This window comes from Melanaphis sacchari, unplaced genomic scaffold, assembly GCF_002803265.2.
Source record: "Melanaphis sacchari strain LSU unplaced genomic scaffold, SCAv2.0 Contig105_pilon_pilon, whole genome shotgun sequence".
NCBI lineage: Eukaryota > Metazoa > Arthropoda > Insecta > Hemiptera > Aphididae > Melanaphis > Melanaphis sacchari.
In genome coordinates this window covers 535,636-562,516 of record NW_020270395.1, presented here as the reverse complement: position 1 = coordinate 562,516, position 26,881 = coordinate 535,636, and the positions used below count along the sequence as shown (strand labels likewise).

The window sequence follows — 26,881 nt, the reverse complement described above, 5'->3', positions numbered from 1 at the left end:
ATCTACTATGGTACGTGTACCAAGTACCTAAATATTATAATATATATATTTCATTATTAAACATATCATTTTACTCGATGAAATGATTGTTATGATAAACCTTAACATATCAATTAAAATATGTTTTTTTTTTAATAATCGCTCGCATCACGTTAGAAATAAAAACGCACGTATTCACAACCAGTTCAACCGCACGTATATATATAATAATACATATATTTATTATACGTACGTCGGCATTAAACCGGAGCATTGGCGATTATTATTGTATATTTTACAGCTTACAATAATATTATTATATTATATGTATGTACCTCCCGTCGATCTCGGCGACGACTCGGCAGGATGTGCGGCACTGCGGCGGCGGCGGCGTATATCTGTGCGGCACTCCGCTGGAACGTACGAGCAGCGGTGTACGGCGACGGCGTCGTCCCCTCACCGAAATTCTTTACGTTATTATTATCTTTTTACCTGTTTCCTCCCCCTCCAATCACTCTCCCAGACGCCAACACCGGGAACGGCAGTCGGCACCTGTACGTATACACCGCAACAGGTATACCATCGCCTCTATACTTGCCATAGTATATCATATATTATTATTATTACGCTCATTCCTGCTCAGCAGTTGCAGTGCCACTCGGCAGTCATATACGTACGCCAGACTCCAGCGCACCGCGCACGTAACCGTTTCTTTAAACCTCGACGCGACCGCCACCGGACCATGGTCATCACGGCTAGTCTCTCGCATCGCAATAATTGTGTACACACATCGTCCTCGTAGTTTTTATACCCGGTAATACATCGACCGGTGTCGTGTTGTACCTCGGTCGACCGTCCAGTGATCATAATACACCGCCAAAATAATAGCTGCGAAAACGGTATTGTGCCCAACGTTCACGTCCATCGTAAATTGCTCGTTTTAATTGCGGTTTGCGGTTGTCCCGGAGAGTGATCGCCTGCACGATATCACCAGATCGTCCGCATTGTTTATTTATAACGACAAGCCGTTATCGCGATTATCTCGTTTCGAAAAGTGTATCGTGCCCGCCAAAATCCGCCGGCCCCCTAATACGGCCATAACTATATAGTACGCGACGTGTACAGCAATATCGGAAATATTATGTGATTCTGTGGTGTACCCAATATATTATGCCGACCAGCCGTCCTTATTTCGTCGGCCTCCGGATTTCTGACGCCGACGCCACCGCCAAGCCGACGTGTGTGCACCACGCATTTGGATTTTTCTCCAACAGGTAGGTGCGTTATACGTTACACTCATACAACATGTAGACTTACTGTGATTTGAAATATATTGTCTCGATATTATTCCCGCTCGTTACACCCGAGTTGCTCGTTTTTCTGTCGAAAGTCCACGTATAATTATTATAATGTACGGAAGGTCTTAATATACGCGCACGTTAATTCACGACGAAATGTTTTCAATTATACCGTAAACTTTCTAAAAAAAAGTAAAACAATATGATACCTAATAATTATGTAAATTTAAATAATAGTGCATTTCAACACTACGAGTCCAGAATAATTAAAAAAAAAAAAAAAAAAAAAAACAAAGCGTTCGATTATGCATTATATATGTGGGTATACATGTATAATCAGCAGTGATGTATTTTGAGGAGGTGTCCTCCATGTTTGAACTCTCCCTCTAAAATTAAAACAAAAATATCCTTATGTATTAGTATTTTACTCATGTCAATCAAAATATGTATATTAAAACTGAAAAATGGAATTAATTTTATTAGATCCGACGACGCTTTTCGATGTATATTTTTAAGCAAGCTTATAGTTTATCTGAAATATCCAAAAGTTATTGGAATTTCATTAAGTTATTAAGGGATATCTTGTTAACTCTCCGAAAAATCACCTAAAATACATCATCAGCATAATATTAAACTAAATATGACCCTAAATATGATGAGCATAATATGCAGCACTATGCTAGCAGGCAGCAGCATTCTAGCAACGTTACTGGTTTTAACAGAATTAAATACTATATTGTTCACAGATATGTTGTGTGTCACATAAAAGATATTTTATATACATATACACGTAATATACAGGTAAATAAAATATATTGAATGACACATATTTTTACAATAATGATACTAACTATGACAGGAATATAACTTAATTCTCGAAAACTAGTATTTTAATATGGTAGTTTAAATTCAAAGCGGAATTATTTTGTTTTATACACTATGGTACTTAATGACATATATATTTTCTGTAACTCGATTTCATAGGATGTTAATGTTTTAAGACTATTTGGCCTAATTGTAAATATATATTTTATAATTTATCTTAATTGCTTAACACTGAATAGTCTGAGTACTTGAAATAGTTAAATTAAAATAATATTTTGAATAAAAATTAAAATAATAATTCATTTTAATTTTTACATGTGATTTTGAATGTTAACCCATATTTTTAATGAATAAATTATATTGAGTAGTATTTAATACATTGATAAAAATATACTTAAGTACTTGATTATATAGTTTCTTCTAAGATCGACCTCATATTAAAAGATTGTTCTCATTTGTAGCAATTATAAATGCAATGTAATTTTCTTGTTATTAAACAAATTTTGAAGAGGTGTATGTAATGAAATAAGGTTGACCTACAGAAATAAAACAACATACCTACTTCTATATGATTGAAATGCACGCAAACTTATTATTTAAAAAACTAGTTTTTAAATTAAATATCATTTTTAATGATTATAAACGTAGCTGATAATAAGGTCGTGCATAAATATGTAACAACATAATTGATAAAATTTTAATTTTTGAATCATAGCAGCTTAAATAATTACTCACCTAAACTAAATATTATGATTTTTGAAGCAACCAAGAGCTATTGTTTTATCGATTTCTCATTTACGTTTTATAATAAACAATAATTGATTAAAACCTCTCTTTTAATTTTTATTATTAAAGTTTTAAAATTTATATAATGAATTACAGCTTAAGGATTATCTAGTTTTCACTCATTAAATATTTATATTTCTTTTATTGTTCAAAACTTAATATTATTTTTAAAACGTTAAGCTTGATAATATGCATCTCTGTGATACCTATTATAGTAATAAACTATTAAATAATTATAGTTTATGCTATATCAAATCTCACGTTTATTTTTGCCCTAATAATTATTATTTATTTGCCTGTATCAGTGCGGTGTATAATACCGTTAGTTTCCCATCTATACTTTTCAATACTGTTAATCAATTCTTCCTACATCATAACAATCGTTATAATGTCTATACTTAACAACCTAGACCAAACTGTATCCCTATCATGGATTCGTTTCGTATGGGTATCGTGTGACGTCTAATCAATCTCCTGGCGCCGATGTTCTTATTCACATATTTATATATTATACTACGGTAAAAGTATGAACACAGGAAAAACCTCGATTTAACCAATAAAACATAAAATGTACCTATTACTACCAGTAAATATCCTAATTTCAGTCTTTTACTAATTGATCTTGGTAATTGGTAAACTCTAAGACAAAATTAATTCGATAAAATAAATGAGTAATTATATTTATTAATAATCATATTCAATCTATAAGCCATTCAATATCATTCGAGTATTATTAGTATAAATTTAGACTAACGTAGTGAACTAATTGTCAGAAGGACCTATATAAATTAGGATCAGAACGCTAAGTTAAGCATCAATAAATTAAATAAATTACATTGTATTATGAATAAAAAAAAAAAAAAAAAATGTACTACTCAATTAATACAATATAAGTTTTATTTCATAGATAAATACTAAAATATATATTTTTAATTACGTTAAACATATTGGATAAAAAAAAAAGAGAAATATTAAGAAAACTAGATAATTAATAAATAGTTATTGTATAGTAATAACGAATAATAACAAATAATAACAAAATTACGTATACTTGTATTTATTTATTAGGTAATCTAACACATACAAATAATTTAAATAGCTTTTATAATTTTTTATTGATGCTTTAAATCTAAAAATGAATAAATACACTGAAATCAAAATATTTCTTCTTTTTTTATATGTACAATGTGCATAGTGTTAAAGAAATATGTATGATTTTATTAATTTGATTTAGTTGTAAATTATATTAAACACTTCTACAGACAAATACTACCGAATAACTATTATTTTAAACACGTGAATCATTCTATATTCATGTGATATAATATCAATGTTTTTTAATCTAATTTGATTATAATATTATTTTAACAACTCGAATCGTTATTATAAATGAATAACATTTTAATGATTACATGTTACTCTAGTATATTTATAAAATGTAGTCATGTACCTAGATATCATAATAGTACGCTCTAATTATATAATTATAGGTATATAATATATTGAATATAATAACAATGTATACAAATACAATGTTTCCCGTATATGACATATTAAGTGAATGTCTTCGTACTTCATAGCTCTTGATGGAATCATGATAATCTTATTGAAAAATGTGTACTTGAATAATTTCTAATTATACTTTTGCGTGTATGAGATGTATATTTTTATACGTTCAAAAGTATATTTAAGATTAAATTTTTTAGAATTGATTTATTTGTTTTATTTTACTTAAAAATAATACAAAATCGTATAAACGTATTCATCTACTAAACACTTATGTAAATAGTATTTTATGAATTAAAACTTTTTTAATATTATACAAGAAAAGTATATTGTAGTTACAAATAAGAAATTTGTTATGTTATCACTGTGTTTGTCATTATTATTTAAAATTAAGCTATGTATAACAATTATAGATACTTAAAGGATATTTTATACTATAAATCAAAAACTAAAATTCAATTATAACCTTACTATTCAATACAGTAATATTTTTTGTTTTAATTTAGAAGATACCTATAATTATTTTAGTCGTATTATGAAACATATCATACCACCCAAGTTGTTTTGATACAATTATTAACTGTATAATAGATGATGGACACAGATGGACATACATATGTAATGTGTATATGTGCGCGCGTGTAACAAGTATTTACTAATTATTTAGTATATTATGTATAGTAATGTATGCAATAATTAAAACTCTGAATTTTCGACACCTAATGTGCAGCAAAGTCAATATATAAAATCGGTATTATTAAATATTAGTTATCGTTTATGTTACATTATTTAATGTTTCATTGAAAATATACAAATACCAAATCCACAAGTATTCATTTTTTTTTTTACTACAAATTATGTATTTAAAAAAAATAAAAAGGTAAGAACAATGCATGTTTACGCATATAAATATATAATATTAAATAATTTTTTATGGTATATTTATATATTTATTTAACAAACTGTCATCATTATTCATTATCATCTCAATACTTTTTAAACAAATCACTGTAGTTATAATTTATATGATATAATATAAACTATTAAGTATGAGACATTTCATAAATATTTTTTACTTGAATTATCACTAATTTTAATTTTAATTGTAGTAAAATAATAATATAAAATTTCATATTCTATTACACGTTTCTTTCTGTCTGCTCTCTGTTCACATAAATGTATTTCTATCGATGTTTAAATTTACGTAAAATGTCCTACGGTGACTTTCGAGTTTCAATCGTTTATAATCTCACCTAAAATACGTAAACGGTAATACGAAATACGAAAATATAGCTATTGTTCTCAATAAAAAAAAATACAGAATCTTTCTCTTCATAAAGTATTTTAACGTGTTTCCGATTGTTTGACTGGGTATGATTATTTCAATTTCGAGCACATGGGCAATATATTATATTGCTGAATAATGAGAAAGTCTTATTTTTTCAAACACAATATAAAATAAAATAATATACAATCATTATTGCCTTATGTCATTACTCATTATGATGAACGCAGATAATGGTTAGGTATGTTATAGCGGATTTTACCGAGAAAATTAATAACTGTACAACAACTTTACAATATAGTGTTAAATGTTATCATTTTGCTCATCTGTTCCGCCAGTCAAACGCCTTCGATACAATATCATGTTTAGGCGTCCTGGGAAAATAGAAACGACATACATAACATTATACATAGTTAAACCGTATACGTACAAATGTACAATAGGTGCATAATAGTATGTATACAATATATAGGTATAGACGTATTGTATGACACATTTCCATAATATCGTCCAAATATTAGAGAAATTGAGCGAGAAATTATGTTACACTTATACACAGTATTTACATTAACCATAAACGTTTTTATATATTGTATATTTTATATATTCCTAATGTGCTTATTTATATCACATATTCATATAATATTATCCATTAATTTTCTTTTAATAATATTTTAGTGAGTTGTTAATATCTCCATTACGTCGAAATTACTGTAAATTAAATTCATCAATTGTTACGCCTTATAAGTATACATTTTATAATATAATTTTATCCAATCTTTGCTAATTCATTTTAAAATTCACATTTCACAATACGTCTTACTGGCTACACGGCTTGGTATACGATTATCTATTCTCTCCCACTCGTTAACCTATAAGCCTAAGGGACTTCATGACTAGACGATTTTCTTCAAGTCTCATTATTTCTAAAAATTTATTTTAATTCCGTAACCAGTTTCTAGCGAATTGTTAAGCTCTGTGGTTTATTTTATAATCAAAACTACCATAGTTATTCATAGTGTCTTACAACCTATATAAATGATATAGTGATTAATTTTTCTAAGCTGCACAGTGCACATGCACAATGGTGTATAGGTATGGATTTTGGTTTCAAAAATTGATTTTACAATGTTTTTTATTAAATTATAAAGTGTTAGTAGGTATACTAGTATAATATTAAAATTAACAATTTTTTGAATTGTATGTAATGTTAATAATAAAACGCACGTTATGTTTAGTTATATTTATATCATTAAGTTTATCTACAAACGAACAATCTTGATACATTTATTTTTATCAAACGCATTGATGACCGACGATACCACCCACGTTCACATTAACTTCACAGTCTCCGCATCCCGATAACCTAATATTGTTATTCAAAATTTCATCAGCTTGCCACAGTTTCTATCGATTGGCGTGAGCTTTCTTTTCGGCGTCAATTTACATTCTTTGTTTAGTATTCTTTGTCAAATACGAGTCGTATTACATTAATTATTTCTTATATTTAAAGAGATAAGTGGTCATACTTAATCATATAATGCATGACTAATATTTTAATATTATCTGTATATAATTTATATATGTATAATATATTCATTAATAGTTATATTATAATACTTTTGTTATTTGAAATAGGCATAACCTGAATAGCTGGCTGGATCGTTTCTCTTATATCCTTGATTTTATGACACATAATTGTTTTAATTATAGATTATTTATAATTTACTTAAATATCATCAAAAAAATTAAATATGGAAAATTGAAATAAATGTATCAATTATTTATAGTACCTACCTAAGAGTTACACTTATTTTATATATATTTTCTAATAAAATACTGTATAGTTGATTTTTTTTTCTTTTTTGTCTAAATGATAGTTATTGTTGTAATTTAAAAATTAGTAACAATTAAGTTTTCATGTGTGAAATAGTTGAAGCAAAAAAATATATATTATACACCTTAAGTGATATAGGTACCTATCTATTTAATGTAAATCATAAATCGTAAATTCAATGCAAATTAATAAAACTTCCACCGGTTGCTTAAAAAAAGTTTTAATATTATATTAATTTTAATAATGACTGAGAAAAAAAAATAGTTTACTCAAGAAGTTGAGACTGGTAGACACTGTTTAAGCCCCAAAGACGTTAATTTCCATAAAGCCTAACGCAGTCATTTAATTTTAACACACTATTAGATAAATATTGTAGGTATAATAAAGTTTTCATCTGAAATAGAATCCGTTCCTCAACTCTACAGCCTCCTCCATGCAAACAACTTATCAGACCATATTTTTAGTATTTTTATATTCACATGAAAATTAGGACATAAAAAACATGTTTAATTGTTTTAGGAGAACACGTTATACAATTTATAGTCAAGTTCCAAATTTTATTTTTAATAATAAAAATAATAATTTAAAAAAATAATTATATTTAGTAGGTATGTGCACATAATATGCATAAAAACATATTTATATAGTTTATTAGTAACTGCTCTTAAAACATGTAGGTATGCAACGATCTTGAGATAATAAACAAGTCCCCATTATTTAGACACCAAATTGTTATTCATATCGGATAATATAATACTTTTTAAAAGTATCTAGGTAAAATATATTTATGTCAATTTACATTTTTAGAACAGTTGTTTGTAGACACTGACAAGTAAATTATATGAACGTTATTTTTCATTTTTCGCGCGTTTGTATGACTATTATATTGTATTATTATTATTTCACAAATTTCACAGTAAGTTTATTAAATTATACAGTTACCTATAAAGTAAATTGCAATGCTTTAAAATATTACATTCAAACTTTAAATCACATTAATAAACATGGCATATTTTTAAGATTTATATGAACATATAAATCAATATTAAAAATTAATATTTCAAAAAAAGTATAAAAACAAACTCATTCGTTTAAATGAATCATAATGTTTTATTTTTATACTTATTAATTTTAAATTTTATAAGATACGAATAAACTTTGTGCATTTATCAAAGCATAATTATAAATTACAGATAATGATACACAGACTTATTCATATAAACTTACATTATAGTGAAATTTGCATATTGATACAATAGATATTGATTGGAGAAATGTACAATATATTATAGTTAGTCAAATTTAAATAGAACATAACTTGTAGGTGTATAAATGTAGTTCCTTATTAAATTAAATAGATGTAAGTTTATAATATTATAATAAGATCAACGAAAGTATGTTCATGGTTTATAGCAATAGAATTATAGCCTATAGGTACCTATCTAAAAAAACGTGCGCTAGCTGTGGTAATAACGTTGGTATTTTTATATATAATATATATATGCGTGTCCAAATTTATTATTGATCACGTTCTTCTTTTAAACACACTAATCGAATTTGCCAGTCACTAATGTTAATCTATTGTAAATTCGATTAATTTTTTTTCCGATAATAAATATTTGGTATTTATACCTACGTACATTTTTTTTTTTTTACCTCGTATAAAAAAGAACAAAAAATAAATTCACGTAAACGCACGTTGCATCCACTGTTTGCTCAAAAAATGATAATGAGATTTTATTTTTTCATTATATTTTACACACAATTATTATACCTACCTACGATCCCCCGAATAGGTACACATCATCTACATATCCGTTATGTAATTTAAAAAAATACGCCATGTGCTCTGGATACATAGAAAGAATAATATGTACAAACAACGAGCGGACATGAATGCCATCTACAATTTGTCACGCTACATCAACCGTGCGCGTATAAGTACATTGGTACATAGAACGTAAATATGTACAATAAAAATATTAGCCGTCCACCCATGGATATTTTGAATCTGCTAAGAACCGTAAAATTTATTAATGTTTACACAAGTGAGTATAATAGAACGAAGGATAAATATAAATTCAAACGTGCAAGTAAGCGGTAGTTGCCTATATAGGTAATCAAATTGCTCGCGCAAGTCGCAGTTATCGGTTTGACAGTTTATATTGCATAATAAAATGATTTGGTTTGGTAATTAGTAAAATTCAATTCATAAGAAACTGTTCAAGTTCGCTACGTGTGTTCGTTCCAGATGGATTTTTCTACAGGAAACACGATACAACATTATGCTTGACGAGTCACGGGTTTGAAATTAGAGTATATAAATAATAATATGAGATGTGAGATTTCTCGAGAAAAAAATACGTACGGATGTTTTGATTATGTTAGTTTGCATACATTGCAGATGTACGATGTAAAATCTGGAAGAATTAATTTCTTATTATTATTTATCATAATAAATAACATGAAATTAAGTACAATATTTTGTACGAGTTAAAATTTATCTATTATTATTTCTAATTGAAGCAAAAATCGAAAATAACAACAATATTTATTATACAATGAGTAATATAAAACTTATGACAAATTAAAATTAGATTTAAAGAGAATATAGAAACATTAGAAACGTAAATCTAGTATTATATACAGATGTAACAAGAAAAGGTATAAATTAATATTTTATACATTTCAACATAGATATAGCTTTTTCTTGCATGTGTAACCTATTATGCGTATTTATAAATTTATATACGAATTTATGAGTTGAGATTAAGACGTTTTTATTTTATTTAAAGTTTAATTTAAATTAGTGTAAATTATTTAATGACTTCTTTGAGTCTTTTCTCTTATTAATAATACTGAATGTAAAATAAAATTTAAATTAAAAGCATATGTAACTATACCTATAAATAAATGACATATTCACAGAATATAATACATATCTAAAATTAATGATTCACTTATTGTTGTTTTATAGGTATCTTATAAACAAATTGTAATTAATATTCATGAATATTCTATTTTCTAACTTTTTTTGTATATGAAATATATTTATATATGTTTGCAGTAGAAACGTAGAGTGTATAATATTGGTATTTTATAAAATTCTTATAGGAATAGTATATAATACCTAGTGATGTTTTAAGAAATGTTAACTATATTTTTTTTTTTACATACATTTCCTAAGTATTTTGTATAATAACTATGTGTATTTCATAAAATAACAAACAAAAAATTAGCAATCTGAAGAATAGGGAAATTACTAGGAAAATCCATTTCCTTTTATAGTAATAATACTTAACCCTGGAAAATTAATTTTATTAGTATACGAGAAAGTGTTTATTAATCACTACATACCAATTTAATATTAAAAAAAAAAAATAAATAATAATGCATTAATAAAAATGAAACAAAAAAAAACAAATTATATGGTAGTATACAGTTATTAGTTAATATTACCATTATATTATTCTAGAAAATACATAAATGTGTGTAGATCGTAGGTACATATAAAGGAAAAATACAAAAAAATTTTCAAATTATTTTAAATTTCGTCATGATAAAATATTCTTTTTTTTCAATTTAATTAGAAAATTCACAATCGTTGTCGACTATCATATGGAAGGTGCTTCAAGTTAAATTAAAATATAAGCCAGTTCTTCTGTAATTTTGATCTTTAATGGTTTAATAACGAAAAACTTAGTTAAATGGTTCTGATATAGATATCATTATAAATTTAAAAAATTCATCAGCATTCAATTGAAAATCAATCAAATCAACTTGACAGCGATTATTAAATTCATTAAAAATAATGGGCTTCACGTTTAATTCTTTTCTAATTTTTTTGTATTTTAATTGACACAGTTCACATAATGACAAATAAAAATCTACTTCTTAGCGCGTGGTATTTTTAAACTTACTTTTAAACTCATAAAACATTTTATCTTGTTTTCCATGTCTTAGCGATATCATATAACACATTAAAAACATAATTTTCTTTTGTTTAATTTAAAATATTGCTATCATTATTTTTTACAGGAATAAATTAGACTACTATTAGGTATAATATTAACGACCAAACATCATGTTTTTAAGCAGCTAATAGTCACGCCGTTTTTTTTTTATTTTTCGTTTTACCACAATCGACATCTTTAATTAATTGATAATATCGCTCATTAGTTAAAAACACTATTTTTTGAGTGACAGTGCCGCTTCAATAACTCTGCATTAAAACGATCTTTCATATCGCACGATATTTTTTCAAAGACTAAAATGTGAAAAGACTAATTAGTTATATGACTGGTGACGAAATAATTATTTCATTCTCTTTCGACATTTGTTACTATATTCTATTAAACTTATCGATATTACAGATTACTAATAATTAATACATTTATTTTGGGCAAAGAAACATTGTAAAATATCATTACCGATAAGATGTATAGCGGTCTACTAACATTTGAAACTAAGTTCAATTTTACTGTTGGACTATAATACATAACTTTGCTTGAAAAAATCTGAAATAAGCTTTTAAATGTTATGACATTTATAATGCTATGACTCAATTAAGCAAGTATAGAGATTTAAAATTAAGTTTAATTCATAATTGTATTGTTTTATTAGCCTCATAAAATTGTTTATTATAGTGTATTTAAATACCGAAGACATACATTATTTAAATTATATTTTATTGTAGTGACTGCATTTCGTTATTATCTATATCTATTAACAGTACAGGGCACAGGCATACCTAAATAGTATTAAAAGTTTAGTTAGAGATATATTTTTTCATCCCTGAACCATTTTTACAACTTAACCTTCATAATAATAACATATTTAATATGTTATGATGTATCAATGACTTGAATGCTATTTTATTTTAAAATATGTAAATGATAAAAAAAAATATGATACTTAAAAATATTAAAAGATTACAGTCATTTACGTTTATATTAATAATAAATAATAGTACATTATTATATTTTATTAATAATTTGTATAGTAATACAAAATTATTTTACTATAATTTATCGAGTAATATGTTAAGATAGTTATTTAATATTATATATCATATAAATTACAGCAATAAACAAAATCTAATTTTCACTTGTTTATTTTTGTATAAATAATATCATTCAACGGTTTCCTTAATCCTTATTTATTTAAATACAATAGCTCTAATCTACATTAGCCCATAGTCTATTATCTAGTATAACCATAATTTCAATATACTCAAGTCCTCCCAGCGAACCCCAAATAATTCATGTGTTTAAGAAATTAAACTAAATAAAAAATAAATTAATACACAGCATAAAATCAAATAGTAAGTTAATTGACTACAATTCAATAATAAATGACTATTTTAGTATATTTCATAATATGTTATCTGATATAGCTATTAAAGTTATTTATTTTACTAAAGTATTGTAGTAGGTTGTTAAAATTGTTTCTGAAAATATCGCATTTATCATATTAGTAAATAATAGTATTTTATTATTAAAATAATATGTTATATTTATCCTATAATATATCAACTCAAAATTTAATAACAATATATTTCTGTAAATACCGTAAAACAGTAACAATAGATTCATAGTACCTATGAATAAATAATATTATTATTATTAAAAATTAAAATATCTACGTTTTCAAGTTATACCAAAACGATAAAATCAATTTTTTAAAAATTGAATTTTCGTAAAAATGCTGGAAATATTTTACTTTTGACTCACAAAGTACCAACTAAATCCACTTTGCTACCAGAGATCACCACTATTTTTGAAAATCGTAACATTTCACTGCCCTCAAAGGTCAAAAAATAAAACTATACATAATTTTAAAGCCAATACTTCCATTGCTCTTCTTAGAATATAAAAATTATTAAAACAAATTGTCCTCAATGTAACTCATATATAATTTATAATTAAACATTTTTTAATACGAGCCACGGAAGATGCCCTTTAATTTCCTCATTTATAACGCAGGTTTGCCACTGGTTACCACAAGGCAAAAATGATTAAACAATAGACGATAATAGTTTTCAAAACATATTATAGCTATTAATTATTCAAGTATTACTTATTTATGCAAGTCATAATATTGATACGTAAAACAATATTGTCTGTAAAATAATTTAAGTTAATTCATTCATTTAAATTAATTAAAACGGGTAAATATTATTATAATTTAAAAATTTTAAAATAAACAACTAGTCATATAGCAATCTTCATTCATATCACATACATACACGCGTGATACTTTCACTCATCAACTGTAGGTTACCGCCCCCTGGTTCTCTGGTACTCACTTGTTAAATACTAATGCTCTTTCTACTAAATTTATACCAAATGTTTAACAATTCATTAAACCGTTGAATATTCTTACACAAAAAGTGCTTAGTAGCGGTAATCCATAACATAACATTTATAATTATTATATTATTATGTATTATGTACCATAATCATTCTAAAAAAATCAATTTTAATACATCACACATGCATATGACATTAACACGATAATTGGTACCTAACCTTCGTGTTCAACCAGCTATATTTTTTTATAAATATCATTAGTATATGCGAATATTCATCTACATCACGCTAAAACTTCAAGTTTAAAACTTTTGTATAAACTTCCTTAAGATTTAGTAATAAAATATAATTACCTAGATTAAACATTTACTTTATTAGTAACTTACTAGGATATCCTTTAGTGTAACTTAATTCAAATATGAACGTATTGTACTTTTATAATCTTGTTTAGTTGTGTAAATACAGCGTATATTAATTAATGTAATGTATAGTTAGTGTAAGTAAATAATTTTAATTTAAAGTTAACATCTTCAATTTTACCAGACTCTTTCTAAACAATGAATATTAAATATAAATACAATTTCAAATTTAATTAGGTGTGAATAGCACTAAACATTAATTATTAATAACATAATTTATTAATATTTAACTCGTTAACGAGATTTAAATAGATTTTTTATCAAACTATAATACTTTATATAATAGTTGTAATAAGGCTATACGGTTAGTGTGAAGTCAAGAGTATATTATGACAGAATAGCCGATAAATCTACCTTCATAAATCAAAATGAAATTAAGCCGTTTAGTTTGAAACTAATGAATAATTTGAAAATAATATTTTAACATATACAGTTGTCAAATATGGTACCTTATTTTAATGACCGAGTAAAATCCATTTATGTGCGGGCAAACCTTTATTCTGTTATCTCCCTCTATGAACACTTCTTCTCATACTTTAAAATAAACCTATTTGAAGAAAAGAGATATTAAATCATCTGTTGTTTTGCAGATAATGCCAAAAACTTGGAATGGTGGATCTGAACCCGGTTGAGGAACCTATGCTAGACGATGGCCGGACGACCCTGCATTACGCCGCGTCGACGGGCGACAGTGGCTCAGTCGCCGAAATTTTGGCCGCCGGGTCCGTGGATGCCAACGCCCAGGACGCGGTCGGTTATTCGGCCGTGCAAATCGCCGCGGCTGAAGGCCATCTGGACGTGCTGCGACTGCTGTTGCGACACGACGCCAACGTCAACCTGCACGACAACATGGTAAGCTCAAGGCGGGTAGGGAGGAAACTTCGTTTAACTTGTGTGCTCCGCGTTCGCAGGGTTTTTATTACCAAGTGACACGGCACTTGTACAATATATTTCTATATACGCGTAAGTATTGGAGTGGTAATTAATAGCAAAATATAGGTGCAGCAACTAGGGTGTTATAAATAGTTTAAAAAAAATCGAACCCATGAATAGATGCTACACGCTTGATAAGGTTTGATCGATAATTTTAGGGGTGTTCATTAACTCATATGTATATTAGTTTTGGTATAGGTTTTAGGTGAATCATTAACATAATATAATTTAATATATGACTTAAATGTCTATTTTGAGGAAAGAGAGGTGCCAAACTTTAAGCGCTCTCAAGTCGAAACACACGTCATGTACTGCTCGTGTTGCATATTTTATATATTGACATGAACAGCAACTGGATTTATAATAATTATATTATAGCTTTAAAGAAATATAATTATTTTGGACAATGTAAAATCGATTTCTGACGAATTTTGTTTCGTTTTTTAAACGTATGTACATATTTAAAGTTCTTTTTCAGAATCCAATCATGTACCACTCATCAATAATTATTAATTAATATCTTAACATTCTTGTGAATATATAATTTGATACTTATTGTATCTACTATATATTGTATAATAATTAATAGTTTATATTTGTTATGATGACGCTGATTGTGTTTATAATATAGCATGGAAATACGGCGCTACACGAAGCTAGTTGGAAGGGTTATAGCAAAACAGTGGCGTTGCTCGCATCTTCCGGCAGCGACTTGGATCGCAAGAATTATGGAGGATCGTCTGCATTGCATTTGTGCTGTCAGAATGGACATAACCAAAGCTGCCGTGAACTCCTACTCGCCGGATGTGATCCAGATGTCCAAAATAATGTATGCAAAATTAATAATGTATTACAACGAATATAACCTATTTTATATGGTTGTCAAAAAAATAAATACAAAACGGGCCTTGACATATTATTTTTATAAATATATATAAATAACAAATAAGCGTTGCAGCTGAATAATTATATTATAATATTGAAAAAATATTTTTTTTCCTATGCACGTGTGCTTTATGAAGTTGCATGATGATTTGTGGCTTTATGTGCTTTATGTTTTGATATACTGTGCATAATTGACAACAACGGCTATTTTTAAAAAGATGATGTACTCATTACGAGTTAGGTACAGTTTCCATTAGTGAACGTTTCAATTAATATACGTCTATATTATATTAGTACGGTCGTAATTCCATGCTTTTAATTTATATTTTATATAATACCATAAACCGGAATCAGACGATTTCATTGCTCGTACCGGTTCTTCTAGTTAATAATATGTCACATTATTTCAACCGAGGATACCTATTATACTTCTCCATAGGACATCGCATCTGTATGACTGTATACAGCATAATGCATCATATTCTCGTTTTCTTTTTCCACTTCCCTATTGAGCTTGTTTTGAATATAATATTATAATGATCGATCGATTGTTGTTTAGCTCGTATAATATTCAACAATCGTCTATGTTTTGATTAATTTTATAAAACAAACAACATTTTTTATCCAAACACTGATACATTTAAATACGTATACAAAAAATTATGCTAGCCACAAAAATACATAATATATTGGCAGTATCTATTTCAATTTTCTGGAACAAATCCAACAGGAACTCAATTGTTGGTTCCAGTATATCAGTTAATGTCGTCTATTTTCACTTATCCCCTCACAGTATAGTCAACCATTATATAAACGCTTTGATAGCCGTAATGAATGTTTTTGTTTCGCATATTATAAAACAAACCGTTAAATGAGTTTAGATACGCCCTGTGTTAATTCTGTACGCTGGGTGTGATTTTGTTGACATAATGTGTAATATACTTTTGAACAATATCTAGTACGCTATAGCATAGATTAAATATACTAAATATATTTAATCTATGGCTATAGGTACTTCATGTTTCTTAAAAGGATAATTAAAAATATACAGTTGAAATTGTTCTTCGATTAAAACCTAAAAATAAAATAATAACTAATAAGTATATTTATGAATCCGGGTCTAAATATTTAAAATTATAAAAGTGTAAATACAATTAATTATAATAAATATTTTGTATTACTTTTCAATGTTTTAGTATGGTGATACACCACTTCACACAAGCGCCAGGTATGGACACGCCGGAGTACTAAGAATATTAATAAGTGCTCAGTGTAAAGTTTCAGAACAAAATAAAGTTAGTATAAAGTTATTATTTTTAACAAATACATGCACGTTTGAAATTGTAATTATATACTATAAACGGCAAAAACCAATAAATTAATACTTGTTTTTAATGTGGAACAGAATGGTGATACGGTACTGCATATTGCCGCAGCTATGGCCAGGAAAAAATTAACTAAAATAATTTTGCAAGCTAAGTGTAATACTACATTAAAAAATAAGGTAATTTATTACTGAGTAATTTATATTTATTTATTTTGTCCATTCAAGTGAAACATTATATAATTATTTAATGATATTAATTCAGTACCTAGTGGAACAGTAAATCGCATACTATTATTAAACTGTATACCATCAAATATTTAAAATATTGTAATAAATATTTATATTTAATTTATACATATAATTTTATAACACTAAATTCTAAATAAAACTAATTGTACAATATTATATTATAAAATTATGTAAAAAAATTATTAACAAAATTAATATTATTTTTAAACATTGTATAACCTTACATTATTTAATTTTAGCAAAATGAAACTGCTAGAGATATAGCAGAACGCAAAAATTTGACTGATATTTTAGAAATTTTAAAAAACCCCATGTACAAAAAGAAAAGTAGCAGTTCAAAAACAAAAAATGATTCAAAAGACGTACGTTAACTCATTTACAAATAATCAAAACAAATAAAATTAATTTTATAATAATAATGTTTTTAGAGTAAAAAACGAACCGACACAAACATTAAAAAACAATGGTCTCCCTATGGTTGCCATTATTTTCCGGATACTAAGGAGTTTCCAAAACCAAAATTGAATTCTTTGCCTGAAGAACCATTACACGCAGGTGAACAATATTATCTTGACTTAGCTGGAAATATTAGAAAAGGACCAGTAGGAGTTGGGTACACATGTTACTGTGCACCCTTTTTCAAGGAATTAGAAGCTCGATTAGATCATAATACGAAAAAACTGAAACGGCAGATTTGTCGTACCGAAGATAATATTAATCGGAGATTGTGTTCCGTTGAGAAACAGCTGAAGCGATCAAATGAAAAACTTCAACAAGTAAAAAAATTATCATATTTATTTTACAATTTAAAATACGTATATACATTTTCGTTATACCTAATAGAAATTTAGAAAAAAAAAAGTAAATTAACCATAATTATAAAAAATATAAATCAAATCAGGAGATAAAGTTATGTTTTTCGTGTAAATTACTATTGTGTAGTTGTCTGGCATATAAATATAATATATTGTACATTTTTTCCATGTATTTTATCAATATTATTGTAGTGGTATACTTATGATTTACTCTGAAGACAGTGAAGACACAATGAGAGTTATATAATATACTTATAATAAATAGATTTGATGAAAGGTTAAAACGAGTATTGCCACTTCAAGGTAGTTTTCATCTATAAGATGATAATTCAATCGTATTGGCTACTTTTACATACGAAAAAGATTTTCTTTACACAATATTTAGCTTAAGTGCTACCCGTGGAAAAATTAATAGACAGACAAAACGTACTACTAATTACAATAGAAGCAATACAACATTGCAAAGATATTTTATCAAACGTTAAACACTTACAAAGTTTTTATTTATACTACCTGTTGTTACTTAAAGAACTCCAGAACATTTGTTTTATTCCCTGATTAGAATTAAAACTTACCTTAAGTCAACAATATCATAAGAAAATTTGAATGACTTAGTTTTAATAAACATAAATCAGAGAGAAAGTGTAACAATAGGGCCAACTACACAACTTTTCATATTAAATTCTGCCAAGAAAATGCAAATACAATAAGACTGTTTAAAAAATAGACTACCTACTCATACTTATTAAAAAAAGAAAACTTATTTACCATTTATTGTGTAAATTAATATAAGTATATTTACTTAAATGTATGAATTTTATGTTTTCTTTAGTACCTCCCTCCCCTTGTCACTACCCTGATTTATTAGGTATGAATCTATGATGTTTATCATATATTTATTATTTTATTTGAAGTAAGAGATAATTGTTTTCTTCTATTTTTTAAAACAGATGTAATGTCATTAATCATCGTGTATGCATAAAGATTTCTTTAAGTTTAACGATGTAACGATTGAACTTAATTATTTTTTTTTTATCGATTAACTTAAATTCTCAAAAAAAACTTTATTTTGAATTACATAATAGGCATCTATAATTTAAATAAACTGGTTTATGCATTATTTAACGGTTAGGTTAAAACAATAATAGTAGGTTATGTGTTAAATAAAAAAAAAACCCGTACAATTTCAATAAATGACAAATTACCGTGTCTACATATAATCGATATTCGTTGACCGGAAACTTCCTTATGAACTTGTAGTTAATAGTGGTAACATAGGTAACACTATATATAAACTTGTGTTGTGCACTGTGCAGGTGTCTGAAGAAGTGAGCGACAACGACAGCGAGTTGGAGAACCGGTTTCGAACAGAATGTGCTATTGATACTACGGTCATGGACCCAAACTTACGATGGCGATTGGACTATCTGACAGCTCGACGTCACGATGATATACCATGCAATGATTCTGGATATAGCACCAAAATGTTTAGCAACTCCCAAGGACCATCACCTTCATTATCTAGTAAGTAAAGTATATTTTATCATCAGAACAAAGCAACACTTAAATACTTTAACAATTTAACAAAGATTATTTTAATTCGAATTAAAAAAAATAATGAGAATTGTAAAAAGCAAATGTTTTCTACCCTCTCATCCGTGGCGAACCCCCTTGACTTATATCATAGTATTTATTTTTATTTTTTAAAGTTACCTAAAAATTTTCATCAAATTTTATTGATTAAATTGATTATTAAATTTGATAAACACGTCGAACTCGATGTATAAATAAAATCATTATTAAGACTATTGTCTAATGACTGTACCATAATTTAACTAGCAATTAGCATAATAATAATAATTGACATACATCGTAAATATAAATTTAAAAATTTAAAAATATATTAAATAATATAATTTTGTTTATTAAGCGATAAAATGTATATATTATTTAAGAAAAATAACAGAAAAACAATAGATAAATACATTTTTTTGGACCCCCTTGAATAAATCCTGGTTGCACTACTGTTTCTCACCTTATATTGATTTAATTGGCCGCAATAAATACTGATTATGTATTAATAGGTATAATTAACTAAATTTTACAACTTATAAAACCAAATCAAATACTGACATATTGGGTAGTACTTTCAATGTACCTACCATTAATACATTACTATATAATTTCTAAAAATTCCAAAAATTAACAACCAAACTTTTTTAGGGCGGTTCATGTAGAATACAATGCAGTCTACAGCTTATTTACTTATTTACCATATAAAACATTAATAGCAACATTTAATTCTTATTAAAATATTATTTTATATTAGTGACAAAAAATACCTATCTTACAATCTTTATATATCTATGTTATAAATTACAACTAAAAACATAGATTTAATAGGTACTAAATAGATGTACATTTTTATGATTTTAGATTTAATGGAGAATGGTGTGGTACCTGTCATAGAAAACAGTAAAATGCCAAAATCATTAAGTGTATTACCTGACAATAACAACATGGAAAGTATTGTATGATCAAAACGTGCCAAAGTTATCTAAAAACTTTTATATTTCAATTGAAAAAAACTAATTATAAGAATTACAATTTATTTTAAGTTTTTTTTTTATATTTTTGTATTTTAATAGTTATACAGTGCAATATACATTATATTTTGTTAATTTATTAATATAATTCCTGTTAATAAAAATATTCAATAACTATAAATTGTGTATTTTAAACATAATTTGTTTAACAACATACTATAGCACTTAAAAGGTGTTTAATAAGTTAAATTAGCTATATTTATAGGGACTAAGGTTAGATTATTAATATTTTATAGATAGAAATGTTATTTAAAATACACACCATATTGTGATTATAAAAAAATGATAGTTAACAATTTTATTTTTTAGAAAAATATCAAATCACATATTACACAAACACAGAATAAAAGACTAAAAAATAAAACAGCATCATAAAAATTACAATATACCTACTTGTAATTAATAAAAATGTTTACTCCAATATCCAATATTAATATATTTCAAATGTACTAAAATAGAATATTTAGGTAATTAGTTGCATTATTCTTTATTAATATAGGTCTGTTCATGATGAAATATTATTATAAAATAAATATTCAACCATTTTAAGTCTAAATATTCAGATTATTTTAATATTATGTGTCAAAGTAAAAAAATTCAGTGTTGAATTTTTTTTTTTTATAAAAAATACTTAACAACTTAAATTACAAATGATCCTGAAAATCTGTATTCACTTATTCTATAAATAAATCTTAATATTTAACTTTCACATGCAAAATAAATTTAATTTCAACACTAATAATAGGTAATTGAATTCCCATGACCCCATCAATGTATTTTAAAATTCCTTGGTATTATATTCAACTCGAAAAATGCATAAGTTCCTTAACTTAAAAATTGAAAAAGCATGTTCTTTAATTAATCCGAAATATTCCTTAACTAAAATTCTAACTTTTATCAAATATCTTTCTCCGCGTTTTCTACAATACACAGATCATTCTTGTTTTTTAAATTGAGTAAAATAGTTTTCTTTTGATAAATGTAGGAGTAATACTAGAAAGCAAAGTATTTTTTTGTTGTAATTTTCAAGCACATATAAACTTTAAAATATGACAATAAAAATTCACTATTTTTATTTCTGTCAATCAAGTAAACGAAATCTATTCGATTGAAGATAATTTATAAACCAGCAAACCAAAACATTTCTTTAATAATTTTTCGTGGTATTAAAAGAATAATCAAACTTATTACCTAACAAATCCATGGGTTAAAATAAAAAACCAAATTTCATCAAATAAAATTCACCGTTTTTCACTGGCCTAACAAGAGTGTAATTTACATCAAAATAAGAAATTTATGTATTTGATTATTTAGTACCTTCATTGGTGTCCATACTCGACAAACTGAAATTACTGCAATAATTATTTTATTAAAAATAACAATTAAATACAAAATAACCTGATTTTTAATATTCAAACAAATAAAAAATTATATTCCATTAAGCTTATTTATCGTACATAAGCATATTATAATTTTATAATACAAGATTAATAATATTAGCATATATATTTTAAAAGTATACATATTGAGTTAAGGCTATTCGATTTATTGTACAATATTATAAAACAAACCATGTATTATGATGAACAAAAATAAATTTAATAATAGAAACATTTAGAGTGAAAATGAATAGAGTAAAATCAAAATATAGGATTCTTCAGTATTATTTAAGTATAATATTATAATTTATAATCAATATTATTATATACCTATATAAAAAAATACATTTATGACGGCACGTTAGATAGGCAAATTAGAGACATAATATTGTATAATTTTTTTTTTTTTATCTTGAAAATAAAATTTTACATCTTTAGTTTATCAGTAAAAAAAAAAAAAAAAAAACGTAGCTGGAGATAAAGATTACAGCGCCCACTAATTTTATGTATGTCTCAAACAATATGATACACAAAGTCACAAAGAGTTACGATAGAAATCTTAATTATAATTACTATTCCAAAATGTAAATCAGGATGCTACTTTAAAGATTTTGACTTATCATTCATCTATGATTTGAATCTATTTACCTATCTATTTATTATAAACAAAGAAATCAAATAAACAAATATTATGGTCTAAAGACTCTAAAGTATTAGAAACCAAACAAAACTGTTTTATAAAAATGATCAATGGACACTATTGATAAAAATAAATAAATAACCTATGTAAATTTAATAAAAAAATTTCCAGACAACAATACTTTTGTATTATAAAGAAACATAAACTATTTTTATTTTTATTTAACCTTAAAAATTATCATAACAAAATCTTATTATGAAAATTAATAATGAACATACAATCTGATAGGTATTTATAACTTAATAAAATACGAATATTTATCTTATTCCAAAATTAAGTGGATAATTAAGAAAACAATATTGTTATCTTTCGGCTTACAGTTTTGGATTGTAGGTGGCGATATCACGTTCTAAGAAGTTTGCAGAAATTACATTAGGTAACGTTGAAAACCCACACAAAACGATGAGTTCAGAGTTTATAATTAAAATTAATTTAACTATATTATACTACTTACCAGACAAAAATTGAATCCCAAAATAATAACATTAATCAAAATTCAGTTAAAATAGGTAAAGAATTATAGAAAAATATATTATTATCGACGGTGAATCAAATCTTTTTTACATAAATTACTCGTTAATAAATAGCAAAACTGAAATTGAATCAAAAGAATTGATCACTACCCATCATAACGAATGGTAGTACTGAATCAGAGCGTGTATAGGAAAAATTAAAATAAATAAAATATGTAGTATATTTTACTGACGCATTTGTAATACTTTTAATAAACAATAACCATATAATAAAAAATAGATTGTATATTCATTTCAAAAATAAAAATATTTAAATTTTAAAAATAATATAAAAAATGGACGATATTTGGTACCTATCCTTTTAAAAGAGAATATAGAGTACGTCATAAATACAACAACAAATACGTAAATACATATCTAACTTAAATACAAACAAGGAAACAGTCAAGAATATCATATCAAATATTTTTATAGCACTAAATTTAAGGCTACACCTCCATCGATGGAGGTCTCTGTTCCCTGTCACTTTTTACTTACTCATACCAGCTATAGTTTAGTAGGTATTATTCACTATTTTGTCAATCCATCTCTACTTCAGTCTTCCAATCCTCTTTTTTTCTACATTTATTTCCAATACTAATCTTACTGCCTCCGAGTTACTTCTCCGTGTAACAAATTCAAATCGTTCGAGCTTTCTCCATCTATTCTCCTCATTTTGTCTACAATTGGTGACAAACCAGACCTAGCGGAAATTTAATATAAACTCAAAATTACAAAAATATAATATTAGATATCAAGTACACATGACAGTCATAACATACGCCATACATACTACATAAATAATAAATTATTTGCATTTTGTTATTTATTATAATATTTTAATATAAATTTAATACAAATATTTATTTGATATTTAAAATATTTTGAATTTTTTATTGTAAATTGTACTTATGTACAGTACCAAATACAGGCTAACCAAGTTCATGGTACATTATTATGTATAGATAATACGGATTTTCGATTAAAAACCCAAACTGGTCTTTTTGTTCCATGAAATATGTAATCCATCGCTACCAAATCAGCCAATTTTTATTTTTTGTGAGGTTATGAGTTAAGTCGTCCATTCGATTTCTAGTCCTTTTTATGTTGACGAATTACGTTCGTTTTTCATTTGTCTTTTGTCTTTAAAGTTTTTCATCCTTATATCGACATCAAAATGGTAAGTAAACTTTAAACAAATTATTAAAATTATACTGTTGTTAAATTTAGACATTGTATTTTATGAATTTTCGGTTGTATCGTAAATGTAATACGAATAGTTGAATGACTTTATGTCCATGTGTTCTCTTTTATATATTCTATTGATTGTCTTATTATTAATTTATCTAGATACAACTCTTCTTAAATATTAATATATTTTAAACTTTAGACTCGCAAGCGCCGTAATGGAGGAAGATCAAAACACGGCCGTGGTCACGTCAAGCCTGTGCGTTGCACTAATTGCGCACGCTGCGTACCCAAAGACAAGGCTATCAAGAAATTTGTTATTCGTAATATTGTTGAAGCTGCCGCTGTCCGTGATATAACTGATGCTAGTGTATATACATGTATGTATCATACAGTTAATGTTCAAAAGTCTTAAATACTTTTAACTTTTATTAATTAGTATATTGTCTTTGTAGCATACCAATTGCCAAAATTATATGCTAAATTGCACTACTGTGTTTCTTGCGCCATCCATTCCAAAGTGGTCAGGAACAGATCGAAGGCTGACCGTCGCATCAGAACACCACCAAGCCGTAACTTCCCACGTGGGGTAAGATAAACTTAGAATTGTTATTTATTCATCATAATAACATTATATTTATTTAATATTCCTGATTTATAATTTGATATGAAACATCAGTAAAATCATGATGATAATTGTTCAAAACAATACAAGGACAGCTTAATACTATTATTGATTACTTTTTTTGCACTATAATATTTATACTTATGATTATATTTTGTGTTTTAGGATAACAATCGTCAAGGAGGACAACCTCAAAGAAAAACGTAATTCCCATTGAATTAGGGGATACAAAATTATATTATACCTTCATTTAAGATATAAAAATACATTTTGATTCTGACACAAATAAAAAATTGTATTTATGTTATCCTAACCTTCTTTTAAAGCTATACAGTGGGTACCACAAATATTTTAAGTACTTTATTGGTAAGTCTGTGTTAATGATACTTATAAATCATTTGATTCTTATTACCTAATTTAATATATTTCTGTAACAAACTTATTAAATTTACTAAAAAGGTGGACATCTTGTGTGGTTTTTTTTTTAGATTTTTGATTTTAATGCAAGATAATAAATGAATATATCATGGTTTAAAATCCACACAATTTGTTTTTAATTAAAAAATCAATAACAATCTAAGATATCTTGGATAATATTGTTACCTTGAAATTGTTCAATGGGTTGATATTCCTTAATTATAACTAACAATGAATTAAATTGTTATCACATAAGCTTGTGAGACATAGCACATAAAATATGGTTAAAGTGCTTGTATATTTTTCAAATAATTGACAAGTAACGTGTATCAGTTGTAATCTAATAAAATATTATCTAAGTATATTAAGTACTAGTACTTTTTTTATGTCTTATCTCAAATAACAAATACTAATTTTGAACATATTAATAGAAATGGTAATTTTATATGAACACATATAAAAAGATAAAAACAGCTAATGATTGAACTTATCAAATTGGAAACGATGGAAACTTACAATTTAACTTTAATCTTTTATTAAATAAAAACGATAAAATAAATTAAATTGACTAATTTATGTGTTGCAACATAAATTTCAATTGATAAATAATTAAAATACAAATATACTAACATCTTTAATGCTGTCAACTTGTTAATCACTTTAATCCTATTTGAAATTCACGTGGCTTTTAAAAATGAATCACAATTTTATTAATGATGTTGAAAGGTACATATTTCTAATTGAAGAAGCAATAAAAACTATTGTATCTATACTCAAACATGGTTATTTATCATTTGATTCATTAACTACTAAATATCCTGTGCGTATACTCCTAATTCTATTTTAGTTTGCATAGTTTTCCCTGTTTATTACTGCAAACTAGTAGGTATATGTAGGTTTTAATTGTAGTATACTTGAAATTAAAATTATTTATAGAATATTATACAAAACTTGATCTATAAAACACCATTCTTTTGTGGAACTCCATACTTGTACTTA

General features: G+C 26.1%; 2 protein-coding genes across 3 annotated transcripts; both read left to right on the top strand.

The window, feature by feature from the left end:
- The first annotated feature begins 536 nt into the window (after window positions 1–536).
- Window positions 537–21,083, top strand: LOC112603291 (ankyrin repeat domain-containing protein 6-like). 2 transcript variants are annotated; one of them, XM_025351798.1, is made up of 9 exons: window positions 537–1,253; window positions 14,837–15,098; window positions 15,811–16,008; window positions 17,261–17,359; window positions 17,470–17,568; window positions 17,880–18,002; window positions 18,069–18,416; window positions 19,772–19,979; window positions 20,892–21,083. In XM_025351798.1, the coding sequence occupies exons 2-9, from the start codon at window positions 14,856–14,858 to the stop codon at window positions 20,990–20,992; spliced, it is 1,419 nt and encodes a 472-aa protein (XP_025207583.1). In that variant the 5' UTR covers window positions 537–1,253; window positions 14,837–14,855; the 3' UTR covers window positions 20,993–21,083. The 2 variants fall into 2 exon arrangements, with proteins under 2 accessions (XP_025207583.1, XP_025207584.1); XM_025351799.1 differs by having other exon boundaries at window positions 537–1,257.
- Window positions 21,084–24,720: 3,637 nt separating this feature from the next.
- Window positions 24,721–25,758, top strand: LOC112603142 (40S ribosomal protein S26). Its single transcript, XM_025351579.1, has 4 exons — window positions 24,721–24,832; window positions 25,043–25,220; window positions 25,296–25,429; window positions 25,631–25,758. The coding sequence occupies exons 1-4, from the start codon at window positions 24,830–24,832 to the stop codon at window positions 25,670–25,672; spliced, it is 357 nt and encodes a 118-aa protein (XP_025207364.1). The 5' UTR covers window positions 24,721–24,829; the 3' UTR covers window positions 25,673–25,758.
- The last annotated feature ends 1,123 nt before the right edge of the window (window positions 25,759–26,881 follow it).